Source organism: Pleurodeles waltl, chromosome 8 (assembly GCF_031143425.1).
Source record: "Pleurodeles waltl isolate 20211129_DDA chromosome 8, aPleWal1.hap1.20221129, whole genome shotgun sequence".
NCBI lineage: Eukaryota > Metazoa > Chordata > Amphibia > Caudata > Salamandridae > Pleurodeles > Pleurodeles waltl.
Window position 1 is genome coordinate 541,244,368 of NC_090447.1, and position 25,957 is coordinate 541,270,324.

Below are 25,957 nucleotides of genomic sequence, written 5' to 3' on the forward strand. Positions count from 1 at the left end.
TGACCTAGGGTGGGCAAGTAATTGTTTTCAAGTGGACAATATATTACAAATGTTCATGTATTATGTTGCAATTCATTAACCTGTCACTTTGAACATATTTTGTATCACAGAGAATGTCCATATAACACGGAAAGTAATAGTTTGTAGTGAAAAACAAAAGATAGACCTGCGTACTCCTTGCATTAATTTAATAGATGGTAAGTGTATTTTAGCTGTATCAACGATGAGAGAGCTGGAGATGAAGAGTTTGTTTAAAGACAGCATATACAGTATTTGAAATTGGGTGATTAAGCAAGATTGGTAAAACCACTAAAGACTTTTTTTTTTGTTTTTAAATATAATTTTCTCCACTAGTGAAAGGCAGTGCCAGCTATGTGATTCGGAAAAGTGGCAATAGCCCATGTCTGTTTTCTCTTTTATTTCTTTCCCCGTATCTACTTTTAACAAATATGTCATTCCAAGTATGGTTGGCAGGGGGTTCGAAGAAGTGTAGATACATAGATCAGTCCTATTGGATATCAACAATACGGTTAGTTATTTTTTTTTATTTCAATCAGTTATTGAAATTTTAAATAAAGACAGAAAATGGTACACAGTGCAGCTGTCTATAAAGAATCGAATACAAAGTCCACAAATTGAAAGAGCTATAATAAACATGAAAAATGTAACCATTGCTGCTTGTCTCATGTATAACAGACATATGTAGACAATTAAATAAGAAATCCAGAAATATACCTAAAAATAAATAAACCTCACATAGAAACTGCTCTTCAAACAGATACATACAACATTTAAATGCACTGAGGAACCATATGGAAAGGAAATATGAAAGAGGAGTGGGACAAAAAGTAAATAAGAGAGAAGGGGAAGAAAAGATAGAGAAAAAATAAAATAGGAAAACAGATTGCTGTAAAAGAGTTGCCGTGACTCATAATGTGAGGTCAGAAGGATAGGCAAAATACAACAGGGATTCAAATACTATACAGAAGAAGTATACTGGTGTCACTCAGGGTGGTTAGATATCTACAAATAAATATCAAGAGAGTCCCATAAACAATGGACACTAGACATACTATTTAGTTTGCAATACATCACGTCGTCAGCACTTCTGGTAACACCTAACATATTCCACCATTTGTTAAGAGATTTCTGAAGTGGATTTCCATTCCAATAGTATAATCTTCGCACTGAGGGATGGCACTAGGTCCCAAAAAGCAGAACATCTTTTTCAAGTGAAGTCACGTGTGTAGGATTGGCTATATGGCCTAAAGTGATTGATAGAAAATCAATCTAAAAAGGAACCACGAAAACACATTCAATCATATTTTGTGTTTTAGCCCATAAAGGACAGGTACATTTACAGGTAAAGACCATGTGTTCTAGAGAACAAATGTTATGTTTGCAATGCCAACAGGTCTAAGATGTGATAAGACTGAGGGGCTGATTCTGACCGCGGCGGACGGCGGTCGCCGCCCGCCGCCCGCCAAGCGGTTCCCGCCGAAAGACCGCTCCGCGGTCAAAAGACCGCGGCGGTCATTCTGGCTTTCCCACTGGGCTGGCGGGCGACCGCCGAAAGTCCGCCCGCCAGCCCAGCGGGAAACACCCTTCCCACGAGGAAGCCGGCTCCGAATGGAGCCGGCGGAGTGGGAAGGTGCGACGGGTGCAGTTGCACCCGTCGTGAATTTCAGTGTCTGCAAAGCAGACACTGAAATTCTTTGTGGGTCCCTCTTACGGTGGCCCCTGCAGTGCCCATGCCATTGGCATGGGCACTGCAGGGGCCCCCAGGGGCCCCACGGCACCCCATACCGCCATCCTGTTCATGGCGGGCGAACCGCCAGGAACAGGATGGCGGTAAGCGGTGTCAGAATCCCCATGGCGGCGCAGCAAGCTGCGCCGCCATGGCGGATTCCCATGGGCAGCGGAAAGTCGGCGGTACCCCGCCGGCTTTCCGCTTCTGGCCGCGGCTGTACCGCCACGGTCAGAATGCCCGGCGGTGCACCGCCAGCCTGTTGGCGGTGCTACCGCCAACCTCCGCCATGGCGGTAATTACCGCCAGGGTCAGAATGACCCCCTGAGTGTTTGGAGCCTTGCAGTAGTCCAATACATTTTATGTATGGACCAAAATCTCAATTGAGCCAGTGCTGGTGTAATTTTGTTTCCTTAAAGGTGGCTTGCCAAATTTTACTCCAAATGTCATCCTTAAAGTTAGATGAGAGAGGAGGTGGAATTAATGGTTGCCATTTCTTTGTTATACTTTTGGATAAGGAGGTCTTAGGTGGTTCTCGCAGTTTTATATTCTTGAGGCCGAATGACCTAATTTTCTAAAATTACCCAGTAAGGGGAGGTAGATGAGGAGAGTGTGGTATAGGCAGTTTCTGACAAGCTCCTTTTAGTTTGAAAGAAGCGTAGAATTCCAGGTCCAGGAGGTCTTGTGTGGAGCATAGTGTAGAGAATGGTACAAGGTTAGATGGAGTGCCCAAATCACCTATTGTGTTTATACCTTTAAGAGCCCAAAATCTTTAAGATTTCCCATTTCATTCACTTTTATGATTATGGCATAAAGAGGTTAGAAGTGAACCAGATATACGATTACTAAGTATTTTGTCAATCTGCAATAAGGGAACCATCATGTCTAATAAAATAGGATGTGAATGGGCAATGTGTAGGTTTCTAATACCTTCAATGTTTAATGATGATAAAGGTAGAGGACAGAATAAATATAATTTGTTTCTCAACCACGGGGGAGAAAGATCATCCAAGGCACCAAACTACCACGAGCCTTGAGTTGCCAAGAAAGAATGCTGCTATCATGGAAAATCCAGTAAGTTAGTACCCCCTTTTTCTTATTCAAGTTTAAAGTATTCAGTGAAATTCTCTCTTTTGCCTTTCCATAAGAATTCGGAAGCTAGTATATCTACTTCTATTTAAAAAACAAGAGGGAGAAAGAGACATAGTAAGCATACTGCATAAGAAGTTAATCAAAGGGGATATCATCACTTTAATTGCTTGTCAGTCCCCACCATGAGATTTGTTTAGAAGACCAGTGGTTTAAGAGATTCTTAATTTTAGCAAGAATCTTTGTTTCAGTTTTCGATATAGAGTTGGAAAGATCTTTACCAAACAAAATGCCCAAGTATTTAAGAATCTCGGCTTGCAGAGTCAACCAAAATAGTGGCTTTGCAGTGTATATTTTTGAGGCGTTTCCTTTGTTTTCATTTTATTAGGTGAATAACCAGAAACCAGTGATAAACGCCCTATGTCATGGATGATATTTGGGATGGCAAGATCAGTATTTTCAGTAAATATGAACACATCGTCCTCTTAAGCAGCAGCCTTCTGACTGCAACCATGAAATTGTATACCTTTTATGTTATTGTTATTCTTTACAAAGGAGAGCAAGGTTTGAGCTATTAAAAGAAACGAAAGTGGAGATAGCGGACAGCCCTGTCTTGTCCCCTGCGCTAAAGCAAAGGGATTTCAAACATAGCCATTAACCCAGAGTCTTGCCACTGGACCGGAGTTACACCCCATAATCATATAAATGAATTCATTACCAAAACGATATTGCATCAAGGAAATATATATAGAAGGATCCTTAATTGCAGTTATAGCAGATTTATTTTTACTATAGTTCCAGTAATTCACTAATACTTGTCCTGCTCTATCATATAATTCCATACTTTACCTGCTGCTATCATAGAATTGGCATTGGATATCTCCATCTATTTGTGGGCCCTCCAACTTAATGTTTTATTGTATTTGTATTGTAATTTACAAAGTTTCGGTAGATCAGCAGAATAAGTAATAGACTCGGAAAAGTGTTTAATTTCTGGTTACATACCTGCAATATTTTTATTTAGATTCCTGTTTTTTGTTGTAGCAATTTTAATTAATGTACCCATAAGAGCTGCATTTAAGGCATCACAGCTTGTAATAGATGTATCATCGAGAGCATTTTCATTCAGAAAATGGGTGACAGCATTGTTAATGGTTTCAGTAATGTTTTCGTTATTTAGAAGATCATTAGTTAGTTGCCATCGGAGGAATGGGGAGAGTTGACAAGGTAATGTCTAGAGATATGTAGGTTTGATCAGAAACTACTATTGGTGCAATTGTAGGATTGTGTGCCAATGGAAGGAAACTATTATTAATTCGAAAATAGTCCATTCTACAAAAGGTATGATGATGAGAAGGGGAATAGAAAAATAGTCGCCACCTGATGGATTACAGAATCTCCACATTTCAAACAAATTATGGTTCTTAAAGCACTTTTTCATTTGGTTACGTGATCTACTACCCCTAAATTTATGCACCCAAAATCTATCAAGGTTTCCGTCCTTTGGTAAGTTAAAGTCCCCTCACATAATGAGGTCAAGATTTCCTGGTAATTATAATAATTGTTTATCTAAATCCTTCCAAAAACCACAGAATTATCATTTGCGGTATAAATGTTTACAACGGCAAAGGTCTTGGGAAATTTCGACCTCCGCCACCCAAGAGGAGTAAAAGTTGGCATATTTAATACACTCAATATGTGTTTCTTGTAACAATACTATGTCTCCCCACCCCAGCCCAATTTATTACCCTATTCTGCAATATTCCAATGCTTCACAGGTAGTTCAGACCCTTAGTATTTAAAGATAGGACTTTAAGAGGCAGCCTCATAATGTAAAAAAGATGAATGTGTCAGGATCTGGTGACGTCTCGCGAAAATCTATGCACATATATGAATTCCAATATTACAACTACGAAAAGTACACTTCTTGGCTCAGGTCAGCTGCATAAAGCTCACAATTTTCAGCAGGAGGCATTCCGACGCTCGTCTAGCCCAAAATCGGCCTTTCAGGGTATGTCAGTTAGGTGATGTGTGACAATAGGCTCCAACCGGGTACAGAGATCACGGTTCAAAGTCCACAACCTGGGCTAGCAAATGAAAACAAAAATCAGTTTGGTATCATATTTACAAATCTAGGTTGGTTAGGTTTAAATCTAAAAATTCAGTCACTTCGACAACAAAGAAATGAGGGTGCATCAATAAATAGGGCAGATACTGGGAATAGACAAGCAACCTGTTGGTTAAGTCAAAACGTTTTGTGAAGTATTTGCTGAAAAGTTCAACGTTAATCAAACAGATTTAAGCAACATTAATTATTTAAACAAACAAGCATTTGCGATTCAACAGGTCTCACATTACCTCGAGTTAGAGCTATTAGCGTTGCAAACTCCTAACCAAACTTTTCTTGCCACATTAAATGAAAAAAAAAAAAAAATGAGCACAATCGCACTGCGAAATAAAGGGAAAAAGTAGTCCAGAACCATACGGAAAACATGGAGCCTTGTATGTTTCCAGTAGTTTACCAGTGTCCTTGAGGAGGGCTAAACACCAGAAAATGCATGACGTATGCATCGCTTTCACAAATTAAAATGAGCGGATTTTAAAAGGCAAGCCCACAAACCAATGAAAGTAACTGACATAACATGGGCGTGATTAAAATCCCCTTAAAGAGAGATTAGAAGAGGGACGGAGCACTTTGCGTTCAACCCTAAAAATTACAAAGGAGAGCAGATAGGCCATTCAGTTACCATTCACCAGTCCAGCAGATGAGTAAATCCATCTGGTGATTCGGTGAGTGAAAAAGATGCTGATGTTACCTAGTAACATCTAATTGGCTGAGCAGGCTTTTGGTGAATCATTTGTAGTAACACTGGCACTAAAGCATAGGCAAGAAACAGTGATCAGCAGTAACAAGCAGTGAAAGGGCAAAGTATAATAGAAATAAACGTAAAGCCAAGGTCCTATGACAAAGTGCTGTTTTTTTGCGGAATTGATAAGCTAGTCTCAATAACTCCACATTGCCCATTAAACTGGTTCAGTGGCATCTTAATGATACAGAATTGAACCAAAATAGTCTCTTTACAGTGTTTATGAAGAGCACAGTTACTGGTGTTTGCGTCATCCATCTCCGCACGTGTGTTGCTTAATTGATGTTATAAGCTGTTCTTTCCCCATTATCTCCTAGAGGTCACATTATAATGCTGCTTATTTTCAGATCTCAACGCCACACACACTTAAGACTTGCCATCTCATGTTCTTGTTTTCTATTGCGCTCCTTTTCCTTGCTTACCATTTTTTATTTTTCATGATGAGTCCCTCGTCTCAGCTGATTATCGACTTGCCTTAGGCAGATGGTGTTTACATTCAAACTACTTTGCCATTGTGTAAGGGTTCTGCTCCACAGCCCCATGTTGACTAGACTGTGCCACTGTCGAACTACCGTTCCATACCTTTCCCTGTCTCACACAGTCATCAGTAGACGTATTATTCAAAGGGTGCACTGTTTGGGTTTGTGCCCTGGCACACCTTTAAACTGGTGCATCAGGTACAACGGGGACAATGCACCCTGTTATAATGAATGCACTGCCTCCAGGGCAAGTGCTCGAGTAGGCGCTGCGTTTGGGGCAAAGCATTCAATGAAATACAGAGCTTCTACTTCAAAATCACTCCATGTTTCTCTGTTCAGGCGGCATCCCACCTGCACTTTAAACAGGGTTTAAAAAGATCCCTGCACGCAGGTGCAGTGAGTGACAGCACCCACCTGCATAGGGGTTTTTGGGGGGGATATATGGGACCTCCTTTTTCCCCTCCAGGAGGCTGCTTTTAGGAGGTGCACTATCACTTAAAAGTCTGTTTGCATCTCTGCCTCCATCTATAGTATGGCTTGGGTTCAGAGACCTCTTGATTCCCTCATTTGTAATGGGCCACACCCTCATGCAAATGAAACATCCTCTCATGATAGGGCTGGCGTTATTTGTGTGCCAGCGTTATCAGTATTTCAGAAAGGGTCGCACAAGCATCTTCAGTCCTTTCTGTAATACCATTATGCCCCGGGGCACACAAAGTAGGCGCACATGCCCTTAGCAACATCAGGGCACAATGTATAATATGGCATTAGGTGCTGGATACCAGTGCTACAGACACTAATACAAATGCTGCATCATGCTCAGAAATAGCTAGCATAATAACAGATCCCAGGTAGCTGCTGCCTAGACAATCCCACAACATAATCAGCTGTGAAACCAAGCCATTACCTTGCCCTTCTGTACTTCAATGCAAGATGCCAGAAATCACACATTGTAAGGCAGAAAGGGGGCCTACATGTTTTACTTGCAAGCCTTTTTAGATTACCTCTGAAACAGCCTCTATCCAGCTGCCTGGTTGTTTTCCATTGATCACCAGACAAAGAAGGGAAGTTCAACGGCTGCCAATTCCTCATGGTCCTGATGGCCCCCATAACAGACATTCAAGAATGGTCTTAAATGTTGCATCAGGCATCATGTTTTCTTCTATGCATAACAAAACTATGTTAGGATTTCATCTAAATTCCACATGCACCGCCTTAGTTTTTAGCTTTCGCCTGCACAGTGCTTGCGCTGTGCTTGCAAAATCTCTTGTTGTTACATTATTTTTTTAAAGGGGCTTAGAGCCCGTCCATTACTTACTATTACTTACCATTGGTTGTCTCCCATGTCACTCTTGTTTCTTTGCTTCCTGTTGGTCAGCACCTCCTACTTTCTGCAGACTTCTTCCTGTGCTTCAGTTTTCGTCCCTGCCATGGAGCCTGGACAAAGTAGAGCTTCCTGTGGCTAGTATCCTTCCACTGGCCATAGGTTCCTGCAAGTAACCCTTATTTTACTTTTGCACATGCACTCCTATTGAGTGTCTGCAGTCACTCTCCCTCACTCCCACCCTCCTCCCACGATGTCTGTTCCGCTGCCATGCCGTCCCGATCAGCATATTGTTGCCTGGCCTCATATTAGGTGGGCAAATTTCACCCACTCTTGCGCCCTTATTTTCTACTGCATATCAACATATGTTTTGTGTTTGCTATGTCGCCACCATTTGGTATGCCCAAGGGCAAATTGTTACTGCCAAAAAATGCTTTGAGCTAGCCAGTACAAGTGCAACTTCTTGCATACTGGTCACTGACTTTCTTCAGCAGCTCTGTAAAAGCACCTTCAAAGAAGTATTGTGCGATGTGAATGCTAGAATGCTCCCTTTGGAGATGTGGGTGACCATCTTTGTTGGTGTGAGGTTGGTCAAACCAAAGAACATTTTAATTGTTTTATTTACAGTTGAGGTTGTACCAATTAAACTGGGCCGTCATAATGTTCCATTACTTACTGATAATCTTAATTACTCCTGGTCCTGTTTTCCTCGTCCCATTCATCACTATGTGGAGATAACTATTTCCATGACAGAAAAAAGAACATGAGGAATGCTGGAACATGCCCTCCCCACACACCTCCCCCTGGTAGTACATAAGCTGTACTCACCCAACATGCTACCTGCACTACCAAGCCCCCAACAGAAGGCCCTGGCCGGACGGGAGGGAGGGGTGTGATGAATGGGACGAGGACAACAGGACCACGAGTAATGAAGATTACCGGTCAGTAATAGACCATTACCCTCAGGTCCCTCTAGTCGCCGTCCCATTTATCACTATGTGGAGAATGCAAAAGCAGGCAAAACCGGCCTTCTGAGAACCGGACAGAAACAGAAAAAAACACAAGAAGGGATCCTAGAAAAGCAACACAGGAATCCAAAACAAGTAGCGTGGGAGAACAATAAAAACAGAGCCCCTTCAGGAGCCCCGGCAGAGCAGAAACCAGAAAGGAAGCGACAACTCCAGGCCAGAAGAGGAGAGGAAGCCCAGCCAGCAGTGTGGCAGAGCACAAGCACAGGAACACACCAAACCGCATCCCAGGCGACCGCAACCACCTGCGGAGACCAGTTCAAGACACCCTCTGGAGGAGGACCACCAGACCTACAAAAAAAGCCCAGAAGTAGAAACAGCCGAGAGACATGTCACAAAGAGGAATGTAGACAACCGAAAAACCTGTGGGCAGAAGCCAACCCCATCCGCAAAGCCAGGAAGGAAGAGGCCAACCCAGAGACAACCATGCCAAGAGAACCAAGGTTGGGAAAGAACGCAGTGAAAGCGACAGAAACCGGGCGGCCATGGGAAAAAAAGGAAGAGGCAGAACTCAAAAGCACCCAAACCCCTGAAAAAGACAAGGGCACCCTGGCCCTATGAACACACAGGCCCCACCTTGGAGAGGGCCTACAAAAAAGACCACTGAGTAGGAGAAAAGCTGAACAGCACCCCACTCCTGAGACCCAAAAGAACAGAACTCCGAGGCCCACAGACTGGGACACCGGAGGAAAGAGAGAAAACCCCGGCAAAACAACCCTGCCAGGAAAGTCCCCACAAAAAAGACAGGCAAGGCGAACACACAGCACCTAGTGCAAGCAAGGCAGGCAACGCCAACACAACCCAAAAGTCCTCCCTTCAAACGTAGGGATACTGCACAGAGCAGGACAACAGAAAAAAAAGCACACGCACTGACCAGGACCCACAAAAACAGACCTGGCGCAAAGGAAAGGGAGACAAACAACCGGTGACCAGAGCATCACACAGCGACTGCAAGAAACCAGGGAAGCCCCAGCACAGAAGACCCATCCAAAACATGAACCAACCAAGAGCCACTGCAGAAGCAGAGCAGAAGGTAATGGACAGGAACTGGAAATAACCAAGGACCACCAACATAGAACCCCTTGGGAACGAGAACCCAATCACCAGAGCAAAAAGGACCATCAAGAACCACCCAAGGCCCGTACTGGAAGGGAGACAGACACGTGGCAACAGAGGCCTCAGAGGAAAGAACAGACCCCAGAGCCTAGGGACTGACGGGACCCCCACCCCTCACTCCTCCACCTGGAGACAGCAGGCGCCAAGAGAGGAAGCAGACCCAGGAAAGAGGAAGCAATAAAAGCGAGGAAGGAAACAGACGAACACCAGCCAGAGCACTGCCGACGTGGCAAAAAGACAGCGGTCGGAGAAGAAAACACCTGGCAGAGGGCGTCCCACAGATAACACCAGGCCACGGCAACGCCATGAAAGGGACAACCCACCCCCCTCAGAGACAGAACCAGGAAACGAGCACCCCCTGTAGGCCAGAGGGAAACCACCACAGAGGGACAAAACCCACCAGAAAGCACAACCAACACCCCTAGGCGGCAACTAAGAGATGGTCCAGCAGAAAGGATCAACGGGCTGAAAAGAAGAAAGCCCAAAGTAGGCCCACTCCCAATCAAAAGAACAGGCCACCGCATTGGGAAGCAAAGGAGGGACCAGAAGCCAGCGAACCCCAACAATGGAAAAGGCCAAACAGCCATGAGAAGACCATGCAGGGTGGCAGAGCTTCCATGAACAGCAAGACGAAAAGCCCAGAGTGAGGACTCTATGAGACAGAAGAACCCACAAGGGCGAAGCGGGTTGTGCCAACAGCTGCAGCAACAGGACCCTGGCTAACCAGCCCAGAGATCAAGCCTGAACCGGAGGCTCCAACACTGAGAGGGAAAACACGCTAAAAAAAGCCGACCCCCAACAAAAAGCAGGGTTGGAAAAAAGGTACCAACAGAAATGAGCACCAAATGCCCCCACAAACTGAAGGGGCTGCCAATGGACCTGACAAGACAGGCCACGAAGGAGCCAACAGGCCAAAGCAGGCCAAAAGAGACCATCCAAAAGAAGGAGAACCAGCAGTGGAGCCACCACCCCCTAGAACACAAATGGCAGAGTAGAACGTGAAAACAGGAATGCCCAAAAGCCCACACCAGCCCAAGAATCCCACATGGAAGAGCCCCACAGCAGCAGAAATGTGGAAGAATCCCAATAGGAAAAGGACATGGCGAACAAGCCCAGAGCTGGCAAAAACTGCACCCCAAGCGAAAAACTCTAAGCCAACAGTGGCCTCCGCAAGAATGGAGGAGACCCCAGACTGCCAAGCAAAGTGGGAAACACCCAACAGTAGGAGAGCACAGAAGGAAAGAGCACCCAGTGGAAGGAGCAACAATGACCCAGGAAGGAAAGGGCATGCAGCAGGATGCAACATAGATGTGGAGTGGGCATGCAGGCGACCGTACCCCACCACAGGGAACAGGACAAAAGAGGCTTTCACTCCAAGAGGGAAGACCCAGAAGGATGCCACACCAGAGCAGGCCAGAAAGGAAAAACCAAGTGGGAGACCAGCCCACCAGGAAAAAGGGCGGGCACAGGAAACGCAGCAAAAAAGACACACTGAGAAGAACCCCAACTGACATGCAGAAGGGACGGGGAACAGGGCTAACAGGCCACAAGGGAATCCCGAAGAGACAGTGCAAGACCAATAGCCCAAGGCAGGCACAGGCGGCGCCCCAGCACCGCACCAGCCAGAGAGCACCCCCTGAAACAGCATACCACAGCCAGCACTACCCGGGAGACGGAGGGTAGACGCAACCAAAATGCCGGGAACAGCCCCAGGCACCCCCACACAAAAAAGAAAAGATGCAACCAAAACAGAACAATCAATCTGAGAGAGCGAGAGAGACCAGGACTGAGCACACCCTGACAAGAGAAGGGACATGAAAAAAAGTGTAGAAATACAGCTGAACACCCCCCCAACAACATTCCTCCCCCCCACAAAAGAAAGGAAAACACAACTCATGAGTGTAGGAGACTGGCCTGGCTTGTAGTGGGTACCAGAGGTACTTACACCTTGTGCCAGGTCCAGTTATCCCTTATTAGTGTAGAAGACGTGTTTCTACCAGCTTAGGCTGATAGAAGGTAGCTATGGCAAAGCAGCTTAGGCTGAACTAGGAGACATGTAAAGCTCCTACTATCCCACTGGTGTCATTTGCACAATATCATAAGAAAACACAATACACAGAAGTACTAAAAATAAAGGTACTTTATTTTTATGACAATATGCCAAAAGTATCTCATTGAGTGCCCTCAGTATGAGGATAAGTTATATACACAAGATATATGTACACAAACCAAACTTAAGTAAGTAATAGCAAGAAAAGTAATGCAAACAGTGTAGAATTACAATAGATTGCAATAGGAGCACATAGGTATAGGGGCAACACAAACCATATACTCCAAAAGTGGAATGCGAACCACGAATGGACCCCAAACCTATGTGAGCTTGTAGAGGGTCGCTGGGGCTGTAAGAAAACAGTGAGGGTTAGAAAAATAGCCCATCCCAAGACCCTGAAAGGAGGTTAAAGTGCACCTACTACCCCCAGAGAGCACAGAAGTCGTGATAGGGGGATTCTGCAGGAAGAACAAACACCAGCAATGCAACAACAGTGGATTTCCGGACCTGAGTACCTGTAAGACAAGGGGACCAAGTCCAATAGTCGCGACAGTGTCGAGAGTGGGCAGGAGCCCAGGAAATGCCAGCTGAGGGTGCAAAGAAGCTGCCACCGATTGGAAGAAGCTTGGAGTTCTGCAAGAAAGAAGAGAGTTAGGGACTTCTCCTTTGGAAGACGGATGTCCCACGTCACGATGAAGCTTGCAGAGGTGTTCCCACGCAGAAAGACCGCAAACAACTCTTACTAGCTGCAAGGGTCGCAGAAGATGTTTTTGGGTGCTGCTGTGGCCCAGGAAAGACCAGGATGTTGCCACTTGGAAGAGGAGACAGAAGGGGCGCCCAGCAACTCAGGGAGCCCTCAAAGAAGCAGGCAGCACCCGCAGAAGTACCTGAACAGGCACTTGGAAGAAAAGTGAACCGGAGTACACTCGAAGTCACAAAAGGGAGTCCCACGATGCCGGAGGACAACTCAGAAGGTTGTGCACTGCAGGAAGGCGTGTCGGGGGCCCAGTCTTGGCTGTGCACGAAGGAAATCCTGGAAGAGTGCACAGGAGCCGGAGCAGCTGCAAATCACGCAGTACGCAGCAATTCAGTCTAGCGTGGGGAGGCAAGGACTTACTTCCACCAAACTTGGACTGAAGAGTCACTGGACTGTGGGAGTCACTTGGACAGAGTTGCTGAGTTCCAGGGACCACGCTCGTTGTGCTGAGAGGGGACCCAGAGGACCAGTGATGCAGTCTTTTGGTGCCTGCGGTTGCAGGGGGAAGATTCTGTCGACCCACTGGAGATTTCTTCAGAGCTCCTGGTGCAGGGAGGAGGCAGCCTACTCCCAGAGCATGCACCACCTGGAAACAGTCGAGAAAGCCAGCAGTATGAGGCGATACAAGGTTGCTAGTAGTCGTCTTGCTACTTTGTTGCGGTTTTGCAGGCGTCCTGAGCAGTCAGTGGTCGATCCTTTGGTAGAAGGTGAAGAGGGAGATGCAGAGGAACTCTGGTAAGCTCTTGCATTCGTTATCTAAAGAATTCCCCAAAGCAGAGACCCTAAATAGCCAGAAAAGAAGGTTTGGCTACCAAGGAAGGAGGATTGGCTACCAAGAGAGGTAAGAGCCTATCAGAAGTAGCCTCTGGCGTCACCTGCTGGCACTGGCCACTCAGAGCAGTCCAGTGTGCCACAAACACCTCTGTTTCCAAGATGGCAGAGGTCTGGGACACACTGAAGGAGCTCTGGGCACTACCCCTGGGAGGTGCAGGTCAGGGGAGTGGGCACTCCCCTTTCCTTTGTCCAGTTTCACTCCAGAGCAGGGCTGGGAGGTCCCTAAACCGGTGTAGACTGGCGTATGCAGAGATGGGCACCATCTGTGCCCATCAAAGCATTTCCAGAGGCTGGGGGAGGCTACTCCTCCCCAGCCCTGACACCTATTTCCAAATGAAGAGGGTGTTACACCCTCTCTCAGCGGAAATCCTTTGTTCTGCCTTCCTGGGCCAGGGCTGCCTGGACCCCAGGAGGGCAGAAACCTGTCTGAGGGGTTGGCAGCAGCTGCAGTGGAGACCCCGGAAAGGCAGTTTGGCAGTACCCGGGTACTATGCTAGAGACCAGGGGCATCATGGAATTGTCCCCCCAATGCCAGAATGGCATTGGGGTGACAATTCTATGATCTCAGACATGTTACATGGCCGTGTTCAGAGTTACCATTGTGACGCTATACATATGTAGTGACCTATGTATAATGCACGCGTGTAATGGTGTCACTGCACTCACAAAGTCCGGGGAATTTGCCCTGAACGATGTGGGGGCACATTGGCTAGTGCCAGGGTGCCCACACACTAAGTAACTTTGCACCCAACCTTCACCAGGTGAAGGTTAGACATATAGGTGACTTATAAGTTACTTAAGTGCAGTGGTAAATGGCTGTGAAATAACGTGGATGTTATTTCATGCAGGCTGCAATGGCAGGCCTGTGTAAGAATTGTCAGAGCTCCCTATCGGTGGCAAAAGAAATGCGCAGCCCGTAGGGATCTCCTGGAACCCCAATACCCTGGGTACCTCAGTACCATATACCAGGGAATTACATGGGTGCACCAGTATGCCAATGTGAATTGGTAAATTTAGTCACTAGCCTGTTAGTGACAAATTTGGAAAGCAGAGAGAGCATAACCAGTGAGGTTCTGGTTAGCAGAGCCTCAGTGAGACAGTTGGGCATCACACAGGGAACACATACAGAGCACATACTTATGAGCACTGGGGCCCTGCCTGACAGGGTCCCAGTGACACATAGACTAAAACAACATATATACAGTGAAAATATGGGGGTAACATGCCAGGCAAGATGGTACTTTCCGACAATGAGGCGAGAAAAAGCGACATGTCCAGTATGCCACAGGAACACACCAAAACAGACCCAGACAGCAGAGAACCCTCATGCAGCTGCACCTGTGGGACGGGAAGAAGCATGTCGGTTGAGGGCCGACCTTTGCACACCCCAGGGGGGAAGGCTGAGGCGGGGATACCCTGGGGCTAGCTGGGGAGGACAGGGCAGACGCACTGTCCAGCGCCAACCATCCCCGTGAGACGGCTGGGCCAAGGTAAAGGACAGACCGAAGCCAGAGCAGCAGTGCAAAAAATGCTGCAACTAACCACTGACAACACTGGAGAGGAAAGAAAATGCCAGAGCCACACAGGGCGAAAAGCAAGAGACCATGGCCTGCCTGGAACCAGAGGGGGAGGCAACAAATAAACGGGGAACAGAACTACCATCCAGTCATGCTTGGCCTGGAAGAACCAAAAGACCAGGAAAGCAAAAACCTGGCACACCACCACGGGCCAACAGGAGTATGAGGGAAAAAACCTTGTGCCCCCAGAACTAGCAAGTGGAAAAGACAGGCAGGGCACCACAACAGACCCAACAGAAAAAGAACAGTGAGAGGGCCTGTGGCTGTAACCACCCTACCCCAGGCCGCCACATGGAAAAGACCCAGAAAACCAGCCTGGCACCACCACCGAGGACGGGTGAACCTGCGGAAAGAGGGGAACGGCGTCTGGAACATAACAACCCCATACCCCACGGGGTGAAGCCTGCAGCACGGAAACCCCTGCCTGTGGCAAACAGGGACACATGGGCACTGGTGGGCGCCAGCCGGCACGGCAAAAAGGAGATGCCCGGGCCCCACAGAGTACAAACCAATAAGGGGGAGAAAGAAAACAGGCCATCATCCGGCACTCACCCCAGGGCCCCTGCACCAGAGGAACAGCAAACGGCAGCAGCCATGGCCAAGGTGCGCCTCCCGAGCATGCCCGGCTACCAGTGTGTCCATGGAGGTAGTCAGGCACGGCTCCCAGCAGCCCAGCTGGCCAGGAGATGGGAAAACAGCAGACCGCCTCAGCAACCATCAACAAGGGCCCGCCCAGCGGCCACAGCGAGGCCCAACAGCACCAGTACCCCAGGAGGCCAGAAGGTGGCGCATCAGGCACGGACAGTCATCCAAGCCCAGCAGGTACGACCTCCTCATGTCCTCGTCCTGTCGGAAGACAGGAAAAAGAACAGGCAGAATTCTGGGTGAGTACAGCTTATGTACTTCCGGAGGGAAGGGGTGTGGAGGTCATGTCCCAGCATTCCTCATGTTCTTTTTTTTATTTTATTTTTCTGTAATGGAGATAGTTATCTCCACATAGTGATGAATGGGACGAGGACTAGAGGGGCCTGGGGGTAATTACCTTTTTTGTTTTCTGACACAATAAAGCATGTTCACTGTTCTTTTAGTTGGACACATTAATTGGCAGATGATCCCAGCTATTACTCAGAGGCTGTCTTTTGGTCGATTTAATTTCCTACATAAGTGGCTGGCAGATTACGGGCACATTTGCCTCTGCTGGTGTTTAGATAATAATTTGAAGCTTATTCATCTAACAGGAATTCTTAGCACCCTGGCAAAGAGAGGATGGTGTAACAGGCTGAGATGCCGACTATGGAGCTGGGGAACCAGATTTGCGTCCCGGTATTCGCTCAAAATTCTGTGATTCTAGGCAAATTACTTAATCTTCCCATACCTATGAAAAAATGAATATAACAAGTGCTCATGTAAAGTGAACCAATGCCTTCAGGTCAGGTTAGTACTAAGTAAAAACTGGAGAAAAAAACGAAAAATCTTTCAATGTTCGTGCCAGCAGGTTTGCCAGAGCATGATCTGCATGATCTGCATGCACTAATGCCCATCCAATAACATTCGTGTCCTGTGTGTGTTGACCTACATCGCTGCAGTTTTCGCTTGTTTGCCCCCCTCTTGAGCGCCTAGAAAGAGCCAAATGCAGCCGCTTGAGATGAACTGGTATGCTTTGCTTTGTAGGCATAGGGTGCAGAGACAAGGTTTGCAGCCCACTGAATTAATCCTTTTTAGAGACCTCGACAAAGATAAGATGACTTTATGGAACATAATGTTTTAGCGGCTTGTGTATGCACAATGACGTGATGGTATTGCAGATGTTTGACTATCATTGTGTAAGGATTCGTTCTATTTTTCACTCATTTGAATAATTTACTTCTGGTCCACTTTGGGGAGTTAAGTTTTAGGCTGAATGTATGTGTAACAGAACCACACTTTATATGGTGTTTAACACAGCAGGCATGCTGGCTCATCGTCGTAGGCGTTCCTGGGTGCAACACTGATAATCTCCAGGTGACGAGTGGTAGCCCCTATATTCATTGTTGTAAATACGTAATAAACAGTGGAGGCGATGTGGCCTAACAGTACATGCTGCCGATCTTGCAACAGAGGAACCTGGTTCGAGTACCTGTGTCCACTCAACATTCCGGGCAAAATCAATTTATCTCCCGGTGCCTAAAGATCTAACCTTGTGTGACGGAATCCGGGTCACGTAAAGCTCGCAAGTGCACCAGTATAACGGCGTTTATATGGCTGTGAAATTTCGTCGACTTTAGAGCTCAGATGAGTTATGTTAATTATTCCTTCTACTGATACCTAGAATATTTGCTTTTTTGAAAGTATGTTTCGTTTGACAGCCCTTCGGCTGGGTTTGGATAACTGTACTTAAGGTCTTATTCATCCAGTCATTCTAAAAACTAGAAGAACCGCCACGAGGTGGTTGGCAGTGTCTGCAGGCAATTCCTATATAGGCACATCAGATTATTCTATAGATTACAGTGCAACTATTAAAAGTCAAATTCTGCCTGACTGGCCCTGTGGAAACAAACTTAAAGGTAATTACTGGCGACACAGTATACCCAAGAAGCTTCCATAACTAATGTAAGTGAAAAGGTTTAGTTAAACTTAAAGGTGTCTATTTTTTTTCTGCAGCAGACGTGAATTGTTCTAATGGATCTGCCTTATTATTGCCTCAGGAAATTCAGTTAATTAGAATGTGTTGAGCCTGTAAAACATCAAGCAGGCTGTAATAGCAGAACATAGCTTTCTGGTCGCTGTACCATAATTCACCTGCATGTTTCAGCACTATATTTCCGAATATAAGGTTTAGGAGAATATGTTCACCATGTTGCCATTATTCATAGATTTGCTGCAGTGTTGTGGGTCTGAGCTGAGTACTTGCAAGGTATTTATCTTTGTGTATCCAGCTGGCCATTCTTAGGAGACTGTCTGGTGTAGTGGTACTAAAAGTACGGCCCGGGGGCCGTTGGCGGCCCTCTTGACCTTTACATGCGCCCCCCTGGTGAACAACAGCAGGGGTTGCTGTTTACTTGCTGAGCATTAATATTCAGAACAAAATGTTAAATACACGGGCAAGCATTTATTTGTAGGTTAACTGAAGTTATGAAGTCACTAAGGAAGTGTCCTGCACCACTTAACTTTAGTAACACCTTCATTTTTTTATGACATCTTGCAACAAATGTATAAAAATAGGACTATGTTTCTTAAAAATTCAAAAGAGTGTATTTCATTAACATGCAGAAACGTTTTACCAAACCTTGCATTGAGAGGTATTTTTAACTGATAGTTTTGAAACGTGATGTGAATTTAGAAACATTCATGTTTTCCCACCCTGGCAACAATGCCAATTGTGAATTAAGAGGAAAATGACTTGTGATGTGCACCCTCTGGGATCCTAAGTTGCTAATATGTGTGGACAATATTATAATCAAGCATAGGAGAAGGTTTTGTACAGCACACATTCTGAACTAATATATTTCAAGGTTCTCTTATTTGCCCTAATGAATTAAAAGGAGACAAAGTGAAAAAAAAATCCTAGGATCACACAGTTTGGTCAAGGGGAAAGTCGGGATTTTACATTGTGAAATTCAGCAACTAGATGTATATGCTTTGCTTCCCCTATGACCACCTTACACACTTTCATACCCACCGAACCCCATACTGCCATCCCGCTGGCATCAGTGTGGCCCTCGGTCACAATACTGTTCTTACTTTGTGGCCCCTGGGCAAATTTTTGTGAGTAGCTATGGTCTAGTGGTTAAGGTCTGGGACTCACCTCTTCAGTAGTAAGGGTTCTAGTCCCATTGTATTCCAGGGCTAGGGCGTCCTGTTCAAGGACCCATTACAAAAGCTAATTATTTACCAAGATACCTTTTTTTTTTTTTAACAAACTTGCCTTACGCGGTTGGGTCTTCTTTCTGTGCATATTGCAGTCTTCTCCGGAAACGTCCACTTCATTTGCTTTAGATTTAAGACACATTTTCCCACTGAATCTGAGCAGTTAATTTTCTCCAGAGGTCTTCGGGTATATGAGCATGTTTAAGCTTCTGTTAACGGGAAGGAATTTAACTTGAAAGAAAAGTCATAGCTTTAAAGATACTACCAGCAGCCAGTCGCAGCTGTCAACTTGGAAAAGTGGCGGGCGGGGGGATAAAACAAAAATAAAATATACATAAAAAAAAAAAAAACATACCTGAACATCGCTGCCGCTCTCCGCTGCACTAAAGGCTCCCAGCATGCCTTCGGCCAATCATGACGCTGCTCAAAGCAGCGTTATGATTGGCTGGGCACTCCAACGCAGACTGGGAGCCTGGGGCGGCTCTCTCCAACTCTGCAAAACAGTGCCGGGTTGAAGAGAGTCCTTGTGAGCATGTGTGTTTGGCCGGCCCAAGACAGACGGCTAAACATACATGTGCACTGAGGGGAGTGCTCTATGCATGCCTCTCACTGCTAGTCACCCCCCATGGCCCTGCCCCCTTTAAAAATAAAACGATAATAAACATAGTTTATTATCGTTTAATTTTTTTTTTGCAGCTCATGCTGCTGGCACGGGGCCGACGCTCCTCCACTATAGTGGAGGAGCCGCCCCTGCTAGCAGCACAAGATGTATTTGTTATCACAATCCTGATCTTTAGCTTTCTCAGGAGCTAGGATCATATTTAGTTTCTTGCCTATTTTAGGCAACCATTTGCTTACTCTCTTTATAGGTTTACTGACCTCACATCTTTGGCAGTCAGTGGCTGGCTTAAGCCTATTCATTGATGAGTAAAAAGCTACCCGGGCGGAGTAATTCATTTTCTAAATGCTACTGAAAAGGCTGATGAATCCAGCCAGCTGACATGCAGAGCCCTCTTAGTGTTGACTCTGCAGGACTACAAACTTTTCAGCGCCTCTGGACAGTTTTCATGTATCCCTACTTCATTTAATCAGCACACCGTTGGGAGGTGAAGCACGTTTATAGAACACACAGGAGCAAAAAACATATTCGGTTTATAGATAAACAGGAGTAATAGTCAAATTGGGCTCCCATGAGAGTTCAGTATAGATATTCTCTACTCCTATTTGCTCCGCGTGTTCTTATGTCTCGCCTCAGTGCATGCCACGAGAATCATCAAGCATACTATTGTTTCTCAATACAGTGCTACAGGGTTTCCGAGACGCGAGGTGTATGTCATAAATGGAGTCCACCTGGGAGCTCCACCACCACCATGTTTCATTATGTCATTTTGAGTATTTCTCTGTATTGCATAGAACGAGTACTTTCACAGGTACCCTCAGACTCTTACTTTGGGTAAAAAAAATGTTGTATATACTTTAAGCCATTTTCCACAGCAGCCAAGCTGCTTAGCAACATCTTTTAAAAACGCATTGACCTTGCCAATAGGTCTCTCATAGGCAAAACCTATGGGCTTTGCCAAAGCTTGTTCAATTTTGTTCCCGATTGCTAAAGGTATGGGTTTACAGTTATAGATATTTTAGAATACAGTACTGTAAGCTTGGTGTCATGGCAGAGAATACGTATTTGATGCAGCAGGAATTAATTACATCCTGTTTATTGTGGGATTGCTTGTGTCATAGTCTGTAGCTGGTTAAACTTTGCATTTTTTTCTATTCCAAATTTTGCAACACATTGCCATTCCATGCAACCCCAAAAATCTAAGTTTTACATTGCATTTCTCTGGCAGCTATCACTTCCTCACATTTTTCATAACATCAGGATGTACAACTATCACTTAGTTCACCTCTTCACCTGTCCTCAGTCTGGTAAGGGCGGGAGAATGTGAGGTAAGTATGGAGGGCCAAGAAATAGCAACCTAAACAGAAAGATAAGAAGATCTACGGAGAATGATAACAGCAGTCTTTTGACACAGATGATATCCAGTGTTCACTGCCGCTAATCTAAGAATCTGGAAGCCGTGGAGTAATGAGTTTCACAAACTAGACGTGACAAGGATATATGAGAATCCTTTTTAGGTAAACCTTTGTATTTGAGAATGAAGGATGTTTTTAGACAAGACATTTCCAAAGCCTATTTGGGACTTTACGCCCAACATTGAACTGCAGAGGAAAAAATATTCTCCTTTTTGTTGGGAAAGCTATTTTCAATTAATCATTTTATTTCAGAACACTGTCCAAATACCCCATCCACTTCATCGCCAATTGAATTCACTCAGTGCACTCACAAGTATCGATTAGTAGACTGAAGGCTGCTGGGAAGCCCTGGTTTGAAAGAGTATTAGTGCGTACACTATCATCCTACTCCTCCCATCGTCTGAGATGAAATGATCTTCGATTGTGTTAGGAGGCTGAGAGTGGACGGTGCACCAGGCAGACAGCTCAAGCACATTGCAGTACTGGACTGCATAAAAAGTAAGGCTGAATGTAACCAGGCTGGAGTCCTGTTGAACAATGGCGGAGGAGTGTCACCCCACTGGCTCAGAGCCAGCAGCTGATGAAAAATAAAACAATATTTCATTATTGTTTTATTTTTCAGCTTCTGGTTGAGCCGGTATGTGCAGGGTGGGGCGGGGCTGGGCCATGGGAGGGGGAAGAAAGAGTGGAGTCAGTGCACTTAAGTGCACGTCAGTTAGGTTTCACCAACCCAGCTGTATTTGACAACCAGGTTGGAGAAACAGCACAAACTCCCTGTGCCTGAGCAAGTGGTAAATCAGCCCGTTCAGGCCAATCCCTGTGCTGCTTCTCATACTTGGTAATAGCATGAGAGCAGCACGGGGATTGCACAGGGAGTTTCTGAAGCTGCTGGGACCAGGTAGAGGAGTGTGAGGCAGCCAGCAGCACCAGTTAAGTTTTATTTTTTTTTGTCATTAAAAAAATCCTGTGCTCCCTCTCGCACTCCACCCCTTGTGCTCCCCTGCACACCCTCCACCTGCCCCACTACTTTTCAGTTGCATCAGCTGCCACTCCATATGCTGTAGATGTACCCCGAAGGTTTGCATTGTTATAGAAAGATCGCTGTATGGTCTCAAGCCAAGTGCTTTGAACTTTGTCTGAAGAAATATTGTACTAAAACAAGTGATCTGTAACAACAAGACTTTCATTTTATCTGCACAGATTCGTTGTTTGTTTCTTGTTATGTATGCAGTGCTTAATTTAAGCTGGGAGTTTCCAGTGCGGGCACCAATACTTATTTTTGAGGGCCAGCACTTATTTTTCTGCTTCAGCATTTACTGCGTGCAAAAGACACACATGGGAAGGATGGAGGAAGAGAAAAACGAAAAAGCGTCACAAAGGGAGAAAGCAGAAAGCTGCAAGGGTGAGCTGAAGGGGCAGGGATGGCAGTAAATAGATTAAAGAGGCCGGAGATGGCTTCAGAACTACCCTGCCTCAGTATTCTAGACTCAAACATATAATTGCAGCAGCTGCGTGTTTCAGAGGAGAGCACATTTTTATTTACAAATTAAGCATTGTAGGTACGTTTATATCAGATCTGTTCTCATGCATTGGGAACAATTGGAAATCACTCCTTATCTTCCACTTTGACTAATCCTTTGCTCTGACCAACCCCCTTATGCCACCTAAATTAGTGAACCTCCTTACTCTGCTTACCCTGTTTGCAAACAGCTATACATTATTGATTAACTTACTGGAGAAAATGCCCAAGTGTTGTCCTGTGCTCCAGGTCAGCAAATCCCCATTAACATATAGAGTATGGATGTCAGTCTGATCCACAAGGGCCAGATTTGAACTGTATTTTCAGACTTGTGGCAAAGTACGTGAAAGTAATGGATATTCTGAGAATGTGACCTCGCTCAGGCACAAACATTTCATGCACATCTTCTGGATGTTCTAAGCAAGTGGCTTCTGGACCTCCGTTGTGGAGCAGTAATGTGTACAACGTCTCCATACATATGCCCTCCCTTTGTGGAGGGAATTAAGCCATAAACGTTATGGCTCCTGGATCTTCTTGGACACTATCACCATTCAAAATCATATTGAAACTCTTGGTTGTGGATAGGAATAACAGGCAACAATAATGTGATCAGTTACACACTGCATACACTCTTATTGCAATATTATTTGAATTATATTTGATTTCTCTGTTGTGTACTATTATTTGATTATGCTGACAAAAGAGCTTAGCAAGCAGTGAAGTTTCTAAAATGGTGTTGTGTTAATCATGTTTGCTATTGACGTGGCTAGGTGAAAGCTAAGTATGATTATCACATAACGTGTTTCTCTATCACCCTGTGTCACACTGCATGTTTACTTTTGATATATACCTATGCGTTTGAATCATTGTTCGTGGGTAGTGTTCATTTCTCTGGATTTTATTTGGTTGAGTCAAGATTTCATGGTAATTGGTATAGTGTGGTTGAGGACTTCCAAACAATGCCATATTTTTCATTGGTTTGCTCTCACAAAACCCAAAGTAACTTTGTAATTGCCTCATGATTCCATGTAAAAGTTGTTACTTCTCAGGTAAGAGTGGATCTGTATTGTATGACAGTGATACTGGTAGAATGGAACTACTGATGAGATCCCATTATCATTATTTTTCCCGTAACGGCAGAACAGTGGACAATCAAATGTGGCTTTGAATGAGTTGATTGTGTTTAGTGCCGATGGTAAAAATTTCCTAAACTGAGTAAGTTCTTGTCTGACTAGGTGGTTGTCCTAAGCAGTGTTCCTATATGGTAGGCTGCATTATGACTTTTATTTTGTCTATAGGTCCTAAATAGTATCATACCATTTACACCACAGGCCATATATAATTAGCCGTAGCACCAGTTTTATGGAACTGATAATAAGCAGTGGCTTCTTCCTTAGGCCAAGTGGTGTGCAGAATTTGTGTAATTTGCTGTGTAGTTATGCAAACGTTTGGGAAAATGATGACTAATGTAGTTTAATGCGCATACGGTATGTAGCTCTACATTGTAGCACAAAATACATCCTTGTGCTATTGCTGACATAAGGACACGATGTAATTTTGGAAATTCCACATAGCCAGGGTAACACAAAATTCCTGAAATAACGTGAATTACTCCAGAGTGATTTAATTTTCACCTGGCCCTAGTCTTCAACTGATCCGCAGTGACTCAACAGCGTGGGATGCTTGGCCACAATTCTATGAATCAAATGCCCTTTGTACATAAAGAATTTGCAACTTTATTTGTATCTTGTTAAACTCCTTGCTGCTGCTAATCAAGACCCTCATGTGCATGTCAGTCTCATTGTATTCAAACACGACTAAGCAAAAACCTGACTTGGGGTGGACTGGCAGTGTATATAGACTATGGATGCTAATTAATACTTGAAATCTTTTTACAAGTATCGTTTCTCATCGCTTCATCTGGTGTTTCTAATGTATCCAATAGGCGGAGTCCCACCCAAGAGATGGATTGTAAATTTTGAAAGAGACCTTCTGGATGGCCTGGTGTTAGCAGCTGTGATTGCGTCGTATTGCCCGTTTTTGGTAAGCAGGGCCTGCCTTTGTAATGTATAGAACATGCTAATTAAAAAAAAATGCTTTTTCAACATATGCAAGATAACTTAATGTTTTTAGTGCACCTATTTGTCTACATCGGCATCACCATTGAACATGTATTTGATGTTTTTTTTTCTTGTTTTGTTATGTGCAAGCCCGTTTATGGCCCATTTCCAATCCATTGGACCCAAGGGTTGAGACCCACAATTCACATTCGCGTTTACCTAATATCAATTCTTTTTATTTTAAAAAGCTTTAAAAGATTTTCCACGTTAGGCCTTTAGCACACCGAATAGAAATGTAAATACTTAAAATGTAAACATTTAAAAACAACATCTTTAAGGGTTGGGTAACGCGATCTGCGAGGACATAGATTCTAGCGAGAAAACATCAAGGGCGCCATTCGGTTTTCTCCGAAGACCTAGTTTTTGATTCAGGTGCTAGCGCTCCCTGTAGGCCAACTGCAAAACTGTTCAGCCAGAATCAGTCCAGTATGTATTGCCATTGCCAATTGAACCAAAAGAGCCAGTGACTACTGCAAGTTCAATGAATTGCCAAGTTCCTCTTTTTGGGCTTTGATTTTCAGAGGGTAGTGAGGTCAAACAGTGAAGGCTTTTTATTGAAATTTGGAAGTGAAAACTCAAATACAGATGACACATACATAGTTCACAAGATCCTATGGTGTCTTGTATAGTACAATGTTAATAGAATAGAACTTTATTGATATTATGTAGCTTTCATCTTTGTTAGTAATAGCGGTGGACGTTCGTTCTGTATAAGTTTTGTATTTTATGTATAGTTCGTTAGCAATACAGCTGGACTTTTATTCTTTTAAGTGTGGTAGCTTAGTAAATAGGCTGTGGCTTGTATTTAAAACACAAGGCCAGCTGGTGTAGGGGGTTCCTTTATTTCTGTGACATACCACTTTATTAAATATTGCACTGAAAAGGTCAAACGGGCTTTCGGGGGCTCAGTGTTGCCTGTCAGGTTAGGATATGGAAAATTAAGTGGTTTATTTAGCATTTTCTCACGGTTATATGTCTCAGTGATGGCATAATGTGTCATAGAAGTCAGGAGAAAATTGAATCCTGTAGCCCCGAAGCCCTTTCTGAAGTTTTCCTTTCACAGCATGCTCAGTGTGTATGACAGCCAGGGCAGCAGTTGCAGGTGAAGTGGCATGGGACTCTTCTGTTGAAGGAGCAGCCTCAGATGCCTTTGGTCTGGATTGATACAGGGGTTAGAAATCCCAGCTCTCAATCCATCAGTCACCTGATTTTATAAGGGGTTGGCTTTGCAGCCTACTCGGGTCACTCCCACTAAAGTCTTGGACTGGACATAATAGTTTGAGCAGTCAGTGCAATTACATTACAAGCCCAGCGCAGCCGAACAAAGCTGCCTGAGACTGACTACACGTGACAACCCTTACAGCCAATCAGCACAGTTCTCAGTCATTGAGTGTCAGGCATTGCCACCTAGCTTCAGTTCGAGGTCAGCCCTCACACCTTCGTGGAGTGAAATGTTGCTTTTGTAACGTGCAGGTAAAGTGACTGTCCTGCATAATATTTTATTAAAGCAAAATATTAGTTTGAAATATGAAGCCTTGCATTTACTATGCATGAGAACTCTGGTCTCTAA

The 25,957-nt window shown here is 44.8% G+C and overlaps 1 protein-coding gene across 1 annotated transcript in view; it reads left to right on the forward strand.

Annotated features, from left to right (window-relative positions):
- Positions 1-25,957, forward strand: part of CFAP47 (cilia and flagella associated protein 47) — a 2,216,809-nt gene that overhangs the window by 593,117 nt on the left and 1,597,735 nt on the right. The window contains exon 34 of the mRNA XM_069204610.1: positions 24,213-24,310. Coding sequence (XP_069060711.1) covers positions 24,213-24,310 — 98 coding nt within the window. The remainder of the gene's footprint in view (positions 1-24,212; positions 24,311-25,957) is intronic.